The following is a 20,090-nucleotide window of genomic DNA, read 5'->3' as shown; positions in this document are numbered from 1 at the left end:
GCATCTACAAGAGAGAAAGATGAATAGAAATCGCTTCATTTCATCCAAATATAATACATCATACATTTATATAAATGTATATAAACGCTACATACGTTTGTGTCATACATTTGTTCAAGTCAGTGTCAGCTGACACTAAAGTGACACTAAAGTGTCAGTGTCGGCGTCAGCTAAAGCGGCGGAGGAATTATGTCTTCGCTTGTCATCTGTCCGTGTGTCATCGATGAGTGTTTGATGAACAGGCTGAAGGTCACAGCAGGGTCAGGTTGAAGAAATTTGTTGTTTTTGAATAGCTTCCTTCATGTTTGGAGTATTACTTAAGTGTATTTTTAGGACTTGTTTAGTGACTTGTTGCCACTGGCATTGAGTTCGACTTGTTCATGATTTGTTTTTATTCCTTTGTTCACAGTGATCGTTTGCCAATAAAGCACAGTGTAAACTTGAAAGAGAGACAAATGGGGGGGAGAGAGAGAGAGAGAGAGAGAGAGAGAGAGAGAAACAAATACATAAGAGAGACAGTGAGTGAGAAACATGGCGGAGTAAAACGAGAGAGGGAGAGAAACAAATGTCATTACAACAATTCCATTATATGATTTGTGATAGAAAGCATTTTCTTAATCACTACATATAAAAATGGGCAAAACGTTGCAGTTCGTGTATAAAAACCATGACACGCTCTCTCTCGACTCTCAACACATAATCTTCACTCGTGTATTCTTATATAAAACCGGTGAGGGGCTTCTACAGCCTTCCCTTCACCTTCCCTTAGATGTGTAATTGGGATTTTCTCCCACTTGTCACACACGATGTCGTGTTGTTGTTTTTTTGTTGTTTTTTTTATACATTATTTTGCTCCTTTAAAGGAATTAATTCCTGAATTTTCCTCTTTCCACAGCACATTTTTCTAATGGAGCAGAACGAGTACAAAGAGGAGGGCATCCAGTGGGAGACCATCACCTTCAAGGATAACAAACCAATTCTGGTAGATTCTCTCTCTATCTGTACGATGCACCGTACGTTCTGTCTTTTCCTTCGTGTCCGTCTATGAGACGACAGCAGAAGCAGAGAGTTTGGCAGACAGGAGTTCTGTGGTAAATCCCACGAACAGGAAATGCTGAGTGCGCGAACCGCGTCTACGTTCTCAGCCACATACCAGTGCGTTTTGGACGTCTCATACCGTTGTTCTATATCTCTCCTTCTCTAAGAGGCCATCGAACAGAAAAAGGTCAACTCATAAAGGTTATCGTCTGGGTGTGGGGTCTGTGGTTTTGTTGTATTGTGTTTGTGATGGAGAAACTTGTCTCATCTAGGGGTCTAGGAAATATTAACCCTGGGCAGTAATTATGGCTTTGTGCAGCTGCTGCTCCTCCCTAAAGGAGCGAATGTATTTTGGGGTAAAGCTCGCTACAGGAAACTACAGGCTTTTTCACTTTTTGAAGCATTAAATTATTTGTACATGCCCCAACCTTAGTTTGAAATTGAAATTGAAATTTGAAATTGTTAAATCAGACGTTTTCAAACAGGGCAGGGATTATAGATAGATGGATTTAATCTATATTAAGATTTTATTTGCTGTCCCGTTATCAAGCTCGTTATTGAAGTGTGTACAGTAATATTCTGGCTATTCTTCACAGACCCCACCTTGAGAACTATGGTGTTAAATAACTCCAATATCCACCTTTTTCCTACGCCCCATGATGCTTTGCGTGAATTACGGGAGAGAAATGTCCGTTAGGATGTAAAAAAGCCTTTCGCTGTGGTGTCGCTCGTCATTCATTCGTAGCGAGATGTGGAATCGCACGCTGTCGGAGCTTATAAAGGACGTCTGCACACCCGTCCCTTCCTTAATAGAGAACTGTGAGGAGGATTTTAAAACCTGGCCATGGCGCTCGGAGGCTTACCTGTACCTTCACAGTAATAAAGTCGGTCGTGTGTTCACGAAGGATGTGGGAAACGATTTCTGTGTACGTAAAAGCTGATGTAGAGCCAAGTCAAAGCCTGAACATGTCGCACCATAAAGCTTGGTTTTTAGTGTCCTACAGACATCGGGAGCTCGTGTAGTAATGCAGCTGCAATATTGTGGAAGGTCAGTAAATTAAGGATAAAAAAAGATGATGATGATGATTTATTACTAGTATTAATATTAGGGTAGTAGTAGTAGCATTATCTGCGCTCTACTAGTGTTTTATAGCTACAGCCCTAAGGCTGTAATAAAGTTAATAAAGAGTAAGAAAGACTTTCTTCTATAAAGGTAGAGAAATAACATTCATAATTACATTCCGTAATGATATTCCCACTCAAGCAACAAACAGTGTTAGTGTCTAACACGCATGAATCATTACATAAACACCTGCAGTAGATTAGTACACCTACCTATAATAGTTTTTACAGCAGCACCCAGGGAATAAAGTGGATGATTTATTTATTTTTTTATGTAAAAACTGATGACCACAAAAAGCTCAGCAAATGCCAGTTGCAGCCGCAAGTCTGTGATCAAGCACCAGAGTAATGATTAACACACGCTGTCTCCCTCAGGACCTGTTCTTAACGAAGCCAATTGGGATTCTGTCCTTGCTGGATGAGCAGAGTGCCTTTCCTCAGGTGAGCGGATGAGGGTAGAACCACACGGGGTTCATTTGGGAGCAGTGGATCGTGCATTTGTTTGCATACATCTTGGAGGCTACTCGTCAAATTATCGTTGTTTGATAATACTAGAGCTCATTATAGCATTATAGAGCTCATATAGTGTCTAGCATACAGTGGTGCTTGAAAGTTTGTGAACTCTTTAGAATTGTCTATATTTCTGCATAAATATTACCTAGAAACATCATAAAATAATTTTAAAAATGAGACGAAAATATTATACTTGGTCATTTATTTATTGAGAAATCCAATATTCGGATTAGATCCAATATTACATATCTGTGAATGGCAAAAGTATGTGCACCTTTGCTTTCAGTATGGTGTGACTCCTTGTGCAGTAATCACTGCAGATAAACGTTTGGGGTAAGTGTTGATCATCTGCACATCGGCTCGGAGGAGTTTTATCCCGTTCCTCAGTACAGAACAGCTTCAACTCTGGGATGTTGGTGGGTTTCCTCACATGAACCGCTCGCTTCAGGTTCTTCCACAACATTTCTATTGGACTTTGACTTGGCCATTCTAAGACATTAACTTTAATCGCCTTTAAGCGTTCTCTGGTAGAACGACTCGTGTTTAGGATCGTTGTCTTGCTGCATGACCCACTTTCTCTTCAGATTCAGTTCATGGACAGATGTTCTGATCTTTTCCTTTAGAATTCGCTGGTATAATTCAGAACTCATTGTTCCATCAGTGATGGCGAGTCGTCCAGATGCAGCAAAACAGGTCCAAACCCTGATACTACCACCACCATGTTTCACAGATGGGAGAAGGTTCTTATGTTCTAAAAATAACCCTTCTAATTTAAATCGAAAACTCTATTTATCCACAAAACATTTTTCCATTAGCCTTTCAGCTTGTCCAAGTGATCTTTAGCAAACTGCAGAAGGGCAGCAATGGTTTTTTTTTGGAGAGCAGTGGCTTTCTCCTTGCAGCCCTGCCATGTAAACCATTTGTTGTTCAGTGTTCTCCTGATGGTGGAACATGTGAGATATATGTGACATAACCAATGTGAGGGAGGACTTTACTTGCTTAGAGGTTACCCTGGGTTCCTTTGTGACCTTGTGGATTATTACACGTCTTAGTCTTGCGGTGATCTTTGTTGGTCAACCACTGATGGTCTTGAATTTCCTCAATTTCTACACAATCTGTCTGACTGTGGATTGGTGGAGTCCAAACTCTTTAGAGATGGTTCTGTGACCTTTTCCAGCCTGATCAGCATCAACTCTTTTTCTGAGGTCCTCAGAAATCTCCTTTGTTCGTGCCATGATGCACTTCCACAAAGATGTGTTGTGAAGATCAGACTCTGATCTTCTGATCTGAACCTGTTCTTTAAGTAAAACGCTCACTCACTCACACCTGATCATCATCCCACTGATTGAAAACTCCTGACTCTAATTTCACCTTCAAATGTACTGCTAATCCTAGAGGTGCACATACTTTTGTCACTCACAGATATGCAATATCGGATCATTTTGTTTTATTCATCATTTAATTTTATAACCCACTTCAGTATTCTGTGGTATTTCAGGTAGCCCCTAGCGAAATACAATGGCTCTCCCAAGATAGACACTTTTACCAAATATCTTTTCAAGCATTAATCACAGTAGTTGCTGGACAGGGTGTTTAATTTAAGGGTTGCATGTCTGAAAGCTTCTCAGTGGTCTGGAAAACTGCATCATGTGATTATGAAATATAATCACTATAATCTTAACTGGGTTATTTTTCCCTCCTGTAGGCCACAGATGGAAACTTTGTAGACAAGCTGAACAGCAAGTTCAAAGCCAATCCCCACTTTGAGGTGGTCCGGAGCCATAGCCCTCTCTTCACTGTTGTGCATTACGCTGGAAAGGTAGGACAGCTTGGCACAAAATGAACAAACAAACAAACAATAAATGAGTCGATTTATAGGTTTAGCCACAGCGAACAAGATACACGTCGTAATATGAGTAACACCGACTTCCCGTCTTGTTCAGGTGCAGTATAATGCCAGCGGCTTCCTGGAAAAGAACAGGGACAATATTCCAGCCAACATTCGCTCTCTGTTCATCAACAGTGTTACTCCTCTCCTGAGCGTCCTCTTCGCTGGTAGGTCAACAATAGCTATTTTTATTGGACCCCTAAGGACATTTCAGCTACTCATTTATTAATTAGCACTGTTTTTCAACCCTGCTTGAATTACAGCTTGCAGGCACGATGATGCAAAGACCTGCGTTCATCTGAGTTAACAACGGACACCACAACTGTAGTTTCACAATCTCTTCCTCTTAAATCTAATCATTATTATAGTAGTCTTGTAACAAAAAGGCACATGGCAGGAGAAGGAGAATATATCTTTTACTGCAACGCCACCTCCTGTGCAGCTGTAAAACTGCAGTTTGGCAGATGAGGTCGACTTTTTAATTTCTTTAACATATACAGTAAAATCCATACATTAATAAATAAAATATATAATTCATTTAACACAAACCATTGACAAAAAGCTCAAATAATTACTATTTCTACTTCCTCATTTATTATTATTATTATTATTATTATTATTATTATTATTATTATTATTATTATTATTGATAAACCAACAATCTACAATCACTACTAAACTGCAAACCCATGATGATGACAGCTCCTAAAAAAGTTTAAAAATGAAAAGACTCGAGAACTATGAACGTTATTGTCCAGGTATATTTTAATCCATATTTAAACGCATCCATAAAGCTATAGTGTGTTCCTATACTCCGTGGTTCAGAGGCGATTAAGAAAAGCCTTGCGCTAGCGAAAGGGTCCGCGATGCTTGTGACTGACAGCAGGTCCGTTTCAGCTAGGGCTCAGAACGAGTTGTACTGCTTCAGATCAGCATTATAGACTTTTGTAAAATATGTTTTTCTTTTTACAGCCACAATTTCCAGAACAGGGACATTGATGCCACGGAAAGCGAAGGTAGATTATAATCATCTGTGATGCTCCATAGTTCTCTGGTCTAGAATAAACAGTTAAAATATAAATTGTTTGACCTTTTTGTTTTTGTTTTTGGCAAGATGGTAAACTTTGTGGACGACAACTTCAACTCGACCAGGAAGCAGTCTGTGGGCACGCAGTTCAAGGTAAAGGGCTGTTCCTGCTAATGAGACCTTTTAGTGATTAACCTCACACCCTTGAGGGCAGTGGCGGTTTGGCAGTTAAGGCTCTGGGTTACTGATCAGAAGGTCGGGGGTTCAAGCCCCAGTACTGCCAAGCTGCCACTGTTGGACCCATGAGCAAGGCTCTTAACCCTCTCTGCTCCAGGGGGCGCTGTATCATGGCTGACCCTGTGCTCTGACCCCAACTTCCTGACATGTTGGGGTATGCAAAGAAAAGAATTTCACTGTGCTGTAATGTATATATGATCAATAAAGACTCGTTATCATGATCACCTATAATGGAGTTTAATGCAAGCTGTTTTGTACAGCACTCCCTGGCTGTGCTGATGGAGAAGATGTTTGCCGCCAGTCCGCACTTTGTGAGATGCATCAAACCCAACAGCAGCAAATTGCCCGATCAGGTGGACAGTAAGCTCATCATGGATCAGGTAGGTCACCTTTAAAGGTCCGGATTTATTATTTTAATACCAGCTTTAATCAGACATTAATCTCAGCATGCGTTATACAGAATATTTCATTCTAAACGTTTTCTCGAATAATTATTCTTGGTAATGCTATTTGTATGTACAGTCTTTATTATTTATTTATTTATTTATTTATTTATTTATTTATTTTTAGTCACATGGCAAGAAACCAAAAATGAAAACGTCTTTTACTCCAGCACCACCTACTGTACAAACATAAAAGTGCAGTTTGGGAAATTAAGATTTTAGATTAGTCCCTTAAAACTCATTTTCTTATTCTTGACGTCCGTTTAAAATAATGGACAAAAAATAAAGATTGTATAAAAAAAACATTATTTTACACACCAATTTAAAATTTTCCAATCAGAGTTGGAGAAACCACTTAATGTTTCTTTAACAAAACAGTTTAATATACTGTCCATGTAAAAACAATTCTCATCTTTAATATAAGAAAATAATTGAATGAATACATACACAGATTAAAAAATATATTTATAACACAATATTTATCAAATAAATGCCATGCTTGAAAAAGAATATTAATAATAATTAACATAATAAAAAAGTTCAAAGCCATATATAAGCTATTTCAAATAAATGCAAACAAATTGACGCCACTGAAAAAGGAAAGCAATAATAAATATTTACAGAACAAAATTTTATTTACATGTAAAGAATTTATCTTTAAAAGAAGATAAAATAAATAAATATTTACAGATCTAAAAATGATAGCAAAATATTTATACTTCTCAAATAAATGCAAACAAATTGAAAAAGGATGATGATAAATATTTACAGAACAAAATTAAAATATTTTGGTTCAAAACTAAATATGTGTGGTAAATATTTAAATTAAATGCAAATTGTCATCCTTTAAAAAATGTCAGAGTGGTCGATGGGGTGGTGGTGATGTTTTTGTGATGCAGGGAAAATAAATTGCACTACTTAAGAAAACTTATCCGAATGTTTTGGGTTAAAATGCTGAATCCAGTGTGATGAAGCTCAGAATCTCTCTCATGGCGGGTTTTTAAAAAAAATTATTACTGCCATGTCTACGCTGTGTGTTAATGCTGTTGTGTGCACATGTAACTGATAAAACTGCTAATCATTACTTGACACTAATATTGCTCTAATGTGGGAAAAAATAAATTGTAGTTATGTAAGTGTTTGTTGTTTTGTTTTTTTTCTCTCTCTCTCTCTCTCTCTCTCTCTCTCTCTCGCTCTCTCTCTCTCTCCCGTCCTCCTTAGCTGAGGTACAACGGCCTGCTCGAGACAATCCGCATTCGAAGAGAAGGTTTCTCCTGGCGACCGTCTTTTAAAGAGTTTGCACAGAGGTGAATGAGCGTTTGTGTGCATCATTTAAAAGAAAAAGGAACAAAGCTTGCTTTTTTTGGATGTCCAGAGATTTTTTTTAATTTCATCGAAATGTTTCACTCATTAGGTATAACATCCTGCTGCTTAAACCGGATCTGCCTTTGGACAAAGAGAGGTGAATAAATCATCACAAACGCTAGTGAATGAAATCCACTCTTATTCTTATTGTGCTTATATACTGTATGGATGATCATCTTTCTGTTCCTTTAGTCATTATGTGGATGTGTATTTTGTGTATTTTAATAGCTTAATCTGTTTTATCTGTCAGCTGTATGTCGATTCTTAATACCACGGAGCTGCGTGATTGGAAATGTGGGTAGGTTTGGGTTACACACACACACACACACACACACACACACACACATACACACACAGTGCATACACATTAGTATTGTAGTATCCATCACATTAAATTTACAATACTGGAAATAAACACTGCACATGTGATGCCAGTAGGTGTTTCATTTATTTATTTATTTTTTTAAAACCTGTAAATCCTTGGAGCATAAAAGATAACCTTACACCTTTTCTCCCTCAGGTCATCTCGGTTATTTTTTAAATACTGGCACCAGGACGAGTTGGCCCGTCTCCTAGAGAAACTTGGGAAGGCAGCTGTTGTCATTCAGAAGAGTAAGTTGCATTAAAAATCCATTATTCGTTTTATCTATTGAATAAAGAGCACGGAAATTGTTGCCTGCGATCTTTCTCATAAATTACCCATCAGACATCCTTGACAGCATCAAGCTTGTTCAATCCCTAACCCTTCAGTGGTTATGTGACACAGCTGAACCAGGATTCAGTCACGAAAGAACATGATCAAACCTGAACGAACTGATCACTTTCTTTCAGGATCACAGATGTACTTTCTTCTTTCGCTTTTTGGACAGAATAAAGGAATATGTGCAGAAACGGTTCCTCCAGTCCTGCAGTGATTCATGAGCCCCCCCCCCCCCCCACCACCACCTTGCTTGTTTAAAGACTCGTTAAAACGATATTCCACACTGGTGATACACTCGCATCATACACTGCCACACACACTACCATGTCACCATCACTGCTGAAATGAGAATGAACCACCACATAAATAACATCTGGTCATTGAATGATGGATGTACGGTGGTTTTCGTTCACTGATGGATCGGTAACAAGCGGATAAATTGTGCATCGCAGCAGATGGGCTGCAGACAGTAACTGTATATCTGCAGCGTGCAAACATATGGTAGGTGTATCTGATGAAAGATAAAAGTGTCAATGAATGGAGGTGTAACTAATAAAGTAGGAGTTTAAGAGGAGCCAAACATTTAAAAATCATGTTTGTGAACGGAGGGCAGCAGATTACAAAAGAAGAAATTATGGAAAATTAGGTAAAGGGCAATAAACAATATAAACAATAAAGCACAACAAAACTTTCTTCAGGCCTCGTCCTGCCTTCTCTCTCCATACGTGAAAAGAAACGGTTGTGTTCGGTTTGTAGCCCATCCCTGAGTTCGTGTCTGCGTTATACAGAACGTCTACCTCCTTTCTTAAAGTTCTTACATAAAGTCTCCCTAAATCTCTTTCTATTCACAGTTAAATAGCCCATTGAAGAACTGAATGTCTAACGTAATGTGAATTTGCCACGGTTATGTCAGGTAAGATTATCTGAACAAACATCAGGAAGGTGCCTAGACTCGAAGGAAATTCTCAGGGGTGGCTTCTCAACAAATCGTGAACTTGACAGCTGGAAGGTGTTCAAAGTGTCCACCAGCTACAGTTCCCAGATCATACCTTTTAATTTTTTTTTTCTTTCAGGAATGTTTATTAGTGTAAATAGCATTGAACAGGAATGTGATAAACACCTAAATCTGATCTTTATGGATCAGTACATCTTTAGCCAGAAGGGGTTTTTGAGATCGGAGAATGAACGTGTGGTATGATATAATTTATGATCTGGGCGTGATGTATCTAACGATAAACATGTTGCCTCTAACTCTAAAACCAGTGTTTCGTGGCGATGATGTGTTTTAACTAAACTAAAGTATACCACGTTCCTGTATATTTGAAACCAAAAGATTGTGAGAATGTGTTTTATATATTAATTTCATGAAGGGTGTCACGAATTCTGATCATTTTGCTCTGTACATGATTGTATAATTGTCATGAACCCCAGGATTTGATGATTAATTTTGTGCTGAGATTTCACAGATTGGTTGCATCCCTGTCTGAAGATGAAAGTAAATCTAAACAAAGGAAAGAACGTCTAGGTTAATGTTTTAATGCTAATGTTCAGTCGTGAATATTACTGAAACTAGGAAGGATTATTGATTACACTTGAAACAGTTTTTTTTTCCTTGATCAACTCCTGCTCACTCACTAGTTCCCCATGTACGGTGACGGTACAATATAAAATACATATATAAATGTAAACGTATAGCCATGTGAAAAAAATAAGTACACCCCATGGAAATTGTTGGCTTTTTTGACATATTTGGACAGGCAAACATTTCAGCCTCTGTGCCTATTAATAAAGGTGATGTAACCATGTAAGTCTTGCAACCGTTTGTCAGAGTGCCTGCTTCTACAGTCAGAAAGAGATTGCACAGATTTGACCTGCATGGGAGGCATGCCAGGAAAAAGCCTTTGCAAGACTACAGTTTGCCGATTAGGCCAAGACCAGGCCTTTTGGAATAATGTGCTATGGACGGACAATTCAAAAACAGAGTTGTTTGGTGAAGGCCAAAGACAGCTTTTCAGGAGAAGCACCTCATACCAACTGTGAAGCACGGTGGTGGAAATGTTATGGATTGGGGTTGCTTCATTGCCTCAAGGACTTTCATTCATTGATTTAACTAGGAATTCTGCATCATATCAAAGAGTGCTTGAAGATAATGTGAGGCCACCTGTCTGAAAGCTGAAGTTGAACCGTTATCCTTCGAACAGGATAATGATCCAAGGAATGGCTCAAAAGGAAGAAATAGAGAGTTATGGAACGGCCGAGTCAAAGCCTGATTTTGAATCCCATTGAAATGCTGTGAAGGGATTTGAAACGGGCAGAACATGCAAGAAAAACCTCAAACATCTTGCCACTGAAATTTTGCAACATATTGCATGGAAGAGCGGTCAAAAATTCCAGCAAGTCTGGTGGACGATTATGCAAAACGCCTACAAGGAATTATTTCTTCTAAAGGGGGCAATACTAGCTTCTGAGGCCAAGGGTGTACTTACTTGTTCCACAGAAGAATATCACATCTATTGATATTTCTGTTGAATAAATGATTGAAAATCTAATTTTCCTCTCCAACTTTTCAAACATGATCAAATGATCAAAAGCTTTTCAAGCAGGATGAGGACTGAATATAGCAGCACAGAGAGAACCTCCACCAGAGAGAACCTTTCTACAGAACCTCCACCAAAGATTTATTTATTTATTTATTTATTTATTTATTTATTTATTTATTATTTTAATCTGAATGTCTCCCTTGTGGTGCTCTGTTTTAAAGATTACCGTGCAGTGAGCTGTAGGAAAAAGTACTTGGTCCTGCTGGCTGAGGTTAGGAGGCAACAGCAGGCCCAACGAGAGAGGGAAGAAAGGGAAGAAGCAGAGAGACGGAGGCAGGAGCTTCTGGAACAGGAAGAGAGAAACAAGCGTTTGCTTGTGGAGCAAGAAAACAAGAGTAAGACACCACGATGCATTTTATTACTGTCCTTTTCCCTCCTTTCATGCTCTATGAGGAAATTAAAGCTTCCTTTTCCATGGGTGTCTCTTTAGGGCCAGTTTCTCCCCCAGTTCCTCTACCCAGGAAGAAAAAACCTCAGCCCAGACCTCGGGCAATACTCGCCGCTCTTGCCCTCGCACCTCATCTAGCACCTGTACCTCGTCCACGCAGTAAGCAGTTTGAGGTGAGAACCTATATCTGTTAAACACTACTTTCATAACGACACGCTATCCTTCCTGAGAGCATCTTACAAACTACAGTGTCTGAACTTCACCAAACATCACTGAAACTACAACTGGCATTGTGTGTTGTGGTTACATTAGACCAAAACCCGCATATTTTAGCCTAAAACCTGCTAGCCTCTGCCAGGAGGTTCAGACCTGTGGTATGAATTGTCCACGTGCACAAACCTAAGAATATAAAGGAGCTTAAAATGTTCTACATGGAGGAGTACAAGATTAAAGATATTCCCTCCAGGGCAGATTAAAAACATACAATTAATGTCACAGAACTTTAATTGTAAAGGTGGCAATAACTACACTACTTTAAAAATAAATAAATAAATAAATAAAAATAAATGTTTTGGGGGAAATATCAGCTTTTACTAAAACACCACTGCGTCTCGGTATTTTTTAGATCAAAATATCACTCATTACATCTGTTTTTTGGTAAATTCTGCTCATTTTCACGAACTATGGCAATAATTCTGACACTAATTGTGTCTACGTGAGTCTAAACATACCAACACTACTTCTTAATGTCTGTTTAAGTACATTTTCGACCGATAGTTGATTTTACAGATACTGGTAACGAAGTACGGCGGTACCTTCTGATATCCGATTAATCAACAATCGATAGTTTTTAAAGTATCTGATACTGAATGTAAACAGAACACTCAAAGTGAAATATTGCTGAACTTTCTTACAAAAATAAACAATCCTGACCGTACCATGAAAATGTACTGTACATTTTAAAATGAAATATTCATATATATAAACTATTAATAAATATTAAAGTAAATAAAAGATATACATCCCAACTGAACCCAAAAGTAACACTCCAAATAGCAAATAAAAATATGTTTAAAAAACACTTCAAATAACACAATTTGTCAGGGACGGTTTTTATTTCGCCTCTAGAGGCCGCTCTCGTGCTGTATGACGACAGCGACCCTTCTCAGCCGCTCCGCAACAGACGCAACCGGGGGAAAAAAAATCTGTGTGAATTTTTACAGACAACCGATAGTTCCAGCTATGTCGCTCCTCACATGAGCTCAGATTTCATATAACGTGTATGTAAAGTAAGATTTTTAACTGTGTGTCAAACTCGTTAAGTCTTTACATGTAAAAATAGCCGATGATTTGTTATAAATTCACCTCTAATGCAGTATGTCCATCATTAACCATGAACCTTCTTTAACATGTGTGTTGCATAGGCGACTCCATTTGATAACGACCTGCATGAGAACAGTGATTTGATGACCCTTCTGGCTCAGGAGGTGGACGAGGAGTGGGCCAATGAGAAAAGGAAGAAGAGGAGCAACACCATTCGCTGGTTCAAAGAAACACAGGCCCGCAAAGTGGCCAAAAATGGCGCTTTCCCTTGCTGGTTCCATGGCATGATCACTCGGAGGTTTGTTTATTTAGACGGGCGCGTTAAAAGATTGGGTGTTTGGAGTTATTGCCTCCTACTTATCTTCAGACCATAGACGCTGGTCATGACCTCACCTTCTTTCTTTTTTTTCTTCTTCAGGCAAGCTGAGGATCTGTTGACCGACAAGCCTCTCGGCTGCTTTTTGATTCGAGTGGGACAAAGTCGAGAAGGATACACACTTACGTACAGGTGAACGTTTTACAACTTTTTATAACAGCCCACCCAATTAAGCTTTAACAACCGAAAAGGTACAGGTGCTCTGAGGTTTTCAAGCATGTTTGAAATTCTTGGAAAAGAACCTTGTAGAGTGAGCATTGCTATGACGAGAACAAGTAGCTAGGACATGTAACATAAGCAACAGCCAGTGAGTCATGTGCAGCAGATCCCTGAATCCAGTTTATCATCTATATAAACGCAGCAAAAAAAACCCAAACGTCCTCACATTCAGCTGCTTTTATTTCCAGCAAATTTCTTAACGTGTAAATATTTGTATGAACATAAAAAGATTCGAGGACTGAGACGTAAACTGAAGAAGTTTCAGATGTTTGAGGAACAGAAATGGAGTAATGAGTCCCTGAATAAAGTGGAGGTGGATATCAGAAGGAACAGTCAGTAGGTGGTGTCTCCTCCAGCTGCTTTAAGTTCTACAGAGCATCTCATCCTCATGGACTGCACCAGATCGGTCAGTTCTAGCTGTGAGATGTTCCTCCACTCTTCCACCAAGACATCTGCAAGTTCTCCATCACGTCTGAGGGACACACGTTTACATGTGATGTTCCACTGCGAGGACGATCAGCTGTCCTTCCTGTCTCCGTGTAGCACTGTCTTCTGTGTCTTACATTACACACATCACAGTTTATTGCTCTGAACACATCTGCAGTCCTCATGTCTCCTGCAGCAGGTCTATGGCATGTTCACGCAGGTGAGCAGGAACCCTAGACATCTTTCTCCTGGTGTTTTTCACAGTCAGTAGAAAGGTGTTTTTAGTGTCTCTTTAGTGTCCTTAATCACCTTCCACCTGTAAACTGTTCGTGTCTTAAGGACTGTTCCACAGCTGCATGTGCAATAATTGTTTAAACCCTTTCCAATAAAGGTCTATAAAGATGATTTGGATTTTACAAAATTATCTTTAAAACAGTCTGAAAAAGGGACATTTTCTTTTCTTGCTGAGTTAATTTATTTGTGTTGGAGTGGAAGGGCAAACTGCAAGCACAATATCATAGCACCTATAAAAAAAAAATAAAAAACGACTTGCCATGTCATACCCAAATCGTCGTTAGGAATAAAAAAAATAAAAACGAGATGATTCCTGGTGATGCACGATATAAAAACAGCTACATTTTTCCACTGTAGCTCCAGTTCTCTATGCAGAACAGGCGAATCTCACTGTCTGCGTCTCCACAAACAATCCTTCCTGCACATTTTTCTCTCCTTTTTTTTCCCCCTTGTTTCCACTCGAGTGCAGAGAGACTTGATGGACTGCTTTCACATTTTAATTTCATGAGAAAGCAATTTGGGGGATCAGGTGCACTTCAGCAGGGATTTCTCCAGGTGAAAGGTCACATATTGTGTGAGCCTCATCTGTGAAAGCTCGTGTAGGATACATCACAAAACACACTGCAAGTGATAAAATGTGTGTAGTGTGAGCAGTACATCGATTCTGAGATTTTGAAAGTGTCATTTAAAGTGGCTATTTCCTAATGGCGATGATTCTGAAACGCAGGGGAGCTGACCGGCTTCGTCACTACATGATCGAGATGCAGAGTAACGGGAAGTACGTGATCCTTGGCGAGGACCGGGCACACGCCTCCCTGCTCGAACTGGTCCAATATCACACACAAGTGGGAATCATGCCCTTTATGGAGCTCCTCACTGAGCCGTGTGGACAGGCGAGTCGCACTCTAACACATCAACGATGACATTATAACGTGCCACGTTCTCTTTTACAGGTTAGGGTTGAAACTGTATGGGATGTTTATAGGCTTCTGGATTTAGAGGAATTGAATAGAATGAACTGAAATCATCCGTAAGAGGTCGACTGCTGGTTGGGAACACATAATCCATAAAACATAAACGTATCCTCAATTACAGCAGCAAAGATGTGAATGTACAGATGAAGGGCCAAGAAAAAATGAAAAAGCTAATTAAAGTAAAAGAGAATGGAGTTCCTAGAGAATTCAAGAATGAGGTTATCAAATCAGTAACTAGAGAAAGCTGGTTTTCCCATTATAACTAGACCAAATAATTGTCTGGGAAAAAAAACTTGAATAACTTTAGACATAAAGCAGTAATGGGTGTGTTCACCCGTATCTGCGCAATACCATTACACTATTACACCTGGCTGCCAGTTTCATTTGGTTAGAAAATGAAAGTGACAGGAAAGACCAAACTCGAGGAAAACACTACCTTCCCTGCCAGAATTTAACCATCGTTTGAATAGACATTTTATTTTATGAAGGCCCCATAACCTTATAACACTACAATCATGTCACTTATAAGCCAACAGCTAGCATAAGTTTAACCAACTACCTAGCATGTTATTTCGCTCTATTCAGTTAGGAATCCAAGTACTGAGTTTTCTTCAAACTCTCCCTTGTGCTTGAATTTCACTGTAGAAAACCTGTTTAGTACTTCATTAAATGGGTCAGAATTCAACATACCGATCCCACAGAGAAGGTTTTAATAAGTAGTCTAACATCAGCGAGTGGTTACCATTGGTTATGTTTGGTGATATTTGTTCTGCTGGCCAGTTATGGCTTGTGAACCCAGCAATGCACTGTAATAGACAGTCTTCAGTGTTTTCTCAGGCTCTAAAGTCAATTACACCAGCTCCAATGTGCTGTTTCTAATTAAACAGGATTTCCTGATTTCCCCTGATACCATTATCCAGCATAAATAAGAATGCTAATGAATTGATGCTGGAGCGTAACATTACCTCGGTATAACACCGGGAGACTGTTTCTTGTACATGGGAATGTCACACTGTAAAGCAATTTAGTCTAAACTTTGCTGCAGAATGGCCTGTGCCCTGGGGTATGTTCTTTGGGTTTATTTCCAGAGCGCGTTAAAGATTTTAGTATGTGGGAATTTTATCTTCTGTCAAGAAAAACATGCTATAGCTGTGTGAAAATCCAGAGAAGCCATTTGTAGGATGTATATGAGAGAACAGTCTGTATACTGGATTCTACAATGCATGGAGAATTCAGTTATTTTATTATTATTATGATCATTTTTATTTGATTAATCTAGAGAATTAAAAATGACAAAATGGAGGTGATTATTAATTAGGCTGATGTTTGTGCAAATAATGGATACTAACGCCATCCGTCCGTCAATCTCCCTCTACAACAGACATGCGACCATGACCCAGACTACGAGGAGCTGAAGGCGTTGCGTTGTCCTGGCGTGTCTGACAGCAGTAACGCTGACTCCAGAGAGCACGACTACGAGGAAATGGACCACGTGCATGTTGAAATGCAGAGGCTCTTTCGGCCTCCAGGGCAGAACCCGGACCCGGAGGCTCCTAAAGCCCCTGTCCTGAGGCGGGTGTCGGACAGATACAGACGTGTAGACGCTGCTGAGATCGAGCAGAAAGGAGACGGGGATGCAGAGAAAGACAAACCTGTCCCCCGCCTCTACCCTTCCATCCGCTTAGCCATGAGGGAGATCCAGCAGATCCAACAGGTCTAAATGCACCTACAAACTCCACTGTTTGGTTTATTGTGATCTTATAACAGGAAATACCAGACAAGTTTGACAATACTCATTATAGTTTCACTTGCTAAGATGTTTTACAATGCACATACTCCGTGCTAGAAAGGTGACTATTAGCAGTTAGATTAGGGGAAAAATTGAAGTGCTGCGAGGTGAAATACAGAAAGCTGTGAGAATGTGCAGGAGGAGGAATCCATACAGAAAAGCAGGAGATTTTTAAACTTTAGTTTGGCTTTAAATTAAACTAAATCACCTACGAGTAGTTTTCTGTCAAGACCTTTTGGTTGTTTGACAATTCTGTCTTATTTATTCATTTTTTTTAGATAATGAGGAATAAGGTTTTGATGCTAAATAAAGTTAAAGCAGATGCAGATTTGTAACTTTATATTTTTAAAATATTTCAGCAATCTGCTGTAAAACGCAACAGGTTTACATTAGCTAACTTTTGCCAGAACAGTTAGCCTGAACAGGCATTTCTACAATTTAATATATTTCACAATATATATCATTTTCCCCCTCAAACTGCATACAATACAGTAGTATCCTGTAGTCTTACACTTAAAAACTTGTTTATTATTAGTAAATTAATGCATCATTAATGTATTTTTAATCTCTGAAAAATAATTTAATTTACAAAAAATAAATAAAAAGATATTAAACACTGAGAATTGGGGAAAATGACACTTTTAAAGATTAAATACAAAATTTTTACATCACCTGCTCCAGTCAGTTTGTAAAAAAACAAACAAAAGAAAAAAAAGGCAGAATTTATCACAGAATTGAAGAACCAGCCTGATCGGTCATGTTACAGGTGTACAGCTGGTCTGTGGGAATAGATTTGATCTCTTTGGTGTTTTACAATTGAACAGCGTCATAAACTGAGCTGTGGTGGTGTTTCTCTGGTGATAAAAGCAGTAAGTGACTATAGCTCACAAGTCGTTTACTGCTTTAATCACTGGAGAAACACAGCTCTGTTCATTTGTTAAAAAAAAAAAAAAAAAACACACAAAAACAACTGAACACACTTCCATATTTGGATCAAATCTATTCACGCATACCAACTGTACACCTGTAACAACATGATGGATCAGACTGGTTCTTCAAATCTGGCCCTCAAGCCACTGTTCTGCGGAGTTTTAACTCCAATCTCAAACTCGCCATTTTTACAGCAGAATGCTGCTATAGAGGAGTTATTTCTGTCAGGATTGCAGATTCGTATTCGTATCCTCCACCAGAGATGTTCAACCAGAAGTTGAGGGAAATTTTTAAAAATGACACTTTCTCAGCCCCATAGAAAAAAATGAAGTCCCAGCGCAGTTAGCACATTTGCCTCACACCTCCAGGGTTGGGGTTCAGATCCCGCCTGTGCCCTATGTGCAAAGAGTTTGCATGTTCTCCTGGTGCTTCAGGGGTTTCCTCCGTGTACTCCGGTTTCCTCCCATAGTCACGCGTTGTAGGCTGATTTGGCATTTCCAAATTGTCCGTAGTGTGTGAATGTGTGTTCCTGTGCCCTGCAATGGGTTGGCACCCCATCCAGGGTGTCCCCTGCCCCGAGTTCCCTGGGATAGGCCCCAGGCTCCCCGCCCCCCCGTGTAGGATAAGTGAAGTGGTATGGAAAATGGATGGATGTTTGTGTTTAGCTGCAAGTATATAGAAATATCGATTTGGCTGCAATGCCAGTTAAAGCCCCAGGGAACATAATCATGACTATGTTCTAATGAGGTTAATATTGATCTTGTACAAACATGTACGTGTTTGATTGATTAATTGTGACTTTCCAAAGTCTGTGTGTGAATACTTTGCCAAACTTTCTCCGATGTAAGCTGGGTGGTGCTGAGCGCTGGTGCGTGTTCTGCAGGTTTTACCATTAAGGTTTGCCTTTACACGGCTTTTAGTAAAACTGTCTCATCTTGTCTGAGTGAGTAAACTCAGGATATATGTTGCTATGGTAATTCTGTGAATTGTAGAAGTAAGAAGCAAAATATGACCTTGCAAATTAATATATCACTTGAGATGATTGCATTTTATTCCATATAGTCCATATTTATACCATTTTATACATTTATTAGTATGCTGTTTATAAATAAACAGCATGTAAACATGTCTGACTTCAAATATGAAAGCATTCAGAACACATCTGCACACCTGTCATGACTAGGAGGAGGGTGTATTCCCTCCTGTTCAGACATGCTTCTTGATCCTGATAAAAAGTCTTTCTTTTCATCAGAACAGTTACTCTGTGCCTATTGAGGAGGACATAAAGCCATTGGGTGATCTCTGTATGAACTTGTTTAATGTCTTTCTTGCATGCACAGCAGTTCTCAGCCAACCAAGAGCAAAACTCCCTAACCTCCCAAAAACCCTGGGCACCCTGGAGGAAGAAAGGTAAATGCTCAAGAGCTTATTCACATCATGGGCCTGTGTGTACAGGCCTCTCTTTTATTTAAATGGTATGTTTTCATGTATTCCAGATTCCTAACGGAAGGAAGGACGGACAACACATTTTTTTTTTGCTGCTATCTATACTTCAAAATGTGAATGGCTGAATTTGTGAGAGAAGAATTTGTGAATGTGGTTTGAACAAGTGGAGGGAAACGCCTCATAAGGCGAACTTTAGACTTTTGTTGACTAGGATCTGTTTGGGTTTAGTGTTTTCATTATTTGTACGTAGTTATTTAATTGTTAAATTATGTATTGTTTGCATGGGACACGTAATAAACACTGTCTGATTTTTGTAAACTTCCATCACTCTGGGTTGTAGTAAAGAGTGTGTTCACATATGCAGCGTTAGGACTGGATCCGCACTGTGCAAATTAAAATATCCCCCTGCGAGGATTAAATGTGTGTGTGGTTACAGTGAATACAATGTAAGCTGCTAAAGTGACAAGAGATGGCAGAGTATGATGCATGATGTATTTTGGATATCTGTGCCAAATAACACAAGTCCTACATTCAACAAAAAAATATTTTTTTTTTTTTACAGTGGTACACCCAAAAAAGTCTACACACCCCTGTAAAAAAAAAAAAAAAAAAAAGCAGGTTTTTGCGATGTAAAAAAATGAGACCAAGATAACTCATGTCAGATCTTCAGATCTTTCCATTAATCTGATGTAGACACCAAGAAGATTCAAGTGAAAAACAAAAATCTAGCAAGGACCTGGTTGCATAAGTGTGCACACCCCTTTAATTAATATATATATATATTTTTTTTTTAAACGCACCTTTTAACTTGGCATATCTTGATTTGGCGACTGTTTCACTTTTCCTTCTAAAATGCTCCAGATCGTTCAGATTGTGAGTATCTCCGGTGCACAGACCTCTTCAAGTCATCCCACAGGTTTTCAATAGTATTTTGTTCTGAGCTCTGACTTTCCAAAATGATACTGATCTTCTGAAGACATTTCTTTCTTACT

General features: G+C 39.1%; 1 protein-coding gene across 2 annotated transcripts in view; it reads left to right on the top strand.

The window, feature by feature from the left end:
* Positions 1-19,706, top strand: part of LOC128620229 (myosin-IIIb) — a 33,853-nt gene extending 14,147 nt beyond the window's left edge. Inside the window, exons 12-30 of one of the 2 annotated variants that reach the window (XM_053645019.1) lie at positions 896-982; positions 2,536-2,601; positions 4,379-4,492; positions 4,617-4,728; positions 5,534-5,577; positions 5,676-5,741; positions 6,086-6,205; positions 7,490-7,575; positions 7,683-7,730; positions 7,884-7,931; positions 8,154-8,245; positions 11,095-11,268; positions 11,364-11,494; positions 12,746-12,942; positions 13,063-13,152; positions 14,687-14,852; positions 16,315-16,647; positions 18,996-19,062; positions 19,149-19,706. In XM_053645019.1, the coding sequence (XP_053500994.1) occupies positions 896-982; positions 2,536-2,601; positions 4,379-4,492; positions 4,617-4,728; positions 5,534-5,577; positions 5,676-5,741; positions 6,086-6,205; positions 7,490-7,575; positions 7,683-7,730; positions 7,884-7,931; positions 8,154-8,245; positions 11,095-11,268; positions 11,364-11,494; positions 12,746-12,942; positions 13,063-13,152; positions 14,687-14,852; positions 16,315-16,647; positions 18,996-19,062; positions 19,149-19,156 (2,049 nt within the window). In that variant the 3' untranslated portion in view covers positions 19,157-19,706. Of the gene's footprint in view, positions 1-895; positions 983-2,535; positions 2,602-4,378; positions 4,493-4,616; positions 4,729-5,533; positions 5,578-5,675; positions 5,742-6,085; positions 6,206-7,489; positions 7,576-7,682; positions 7,731-7,883; positions 7,932-8,153; positions 8,246-11,094; positions 11,269-11,363; positions 11,495-12,745; positions 12,943-13,062; positions 13,153-14,686; positions 14,853-16,314; positions 16,648-18,992; positions 19,063-19,148 lie in introns of both variants that reach the window. The other variant, XM_053645018.1, reaches the window with a different exon arrangement.
* The last annotated feature ends 384 nt before the right edge of the window (positions 19,707-20,090 follow it).

Source organism: Ictalurus furcatus, chromosome 16, assembly GCF_023375685.1.
Source record: "Ictalurus furcatus strain D&B chromosome 16, Billie_1.0, whole genome shotgun sequence".
NCBI classification, from domain to species: domain Eukaryota; kingdom Metazoa; phylum Chordata; class Actinopteri; order Siluriformes; family Ictaluridae; genus Ictalurus; species Ictalurus furcatus.
This window is presented reverse-complemented; position numbering and strand designations above follow the sequence as displayed.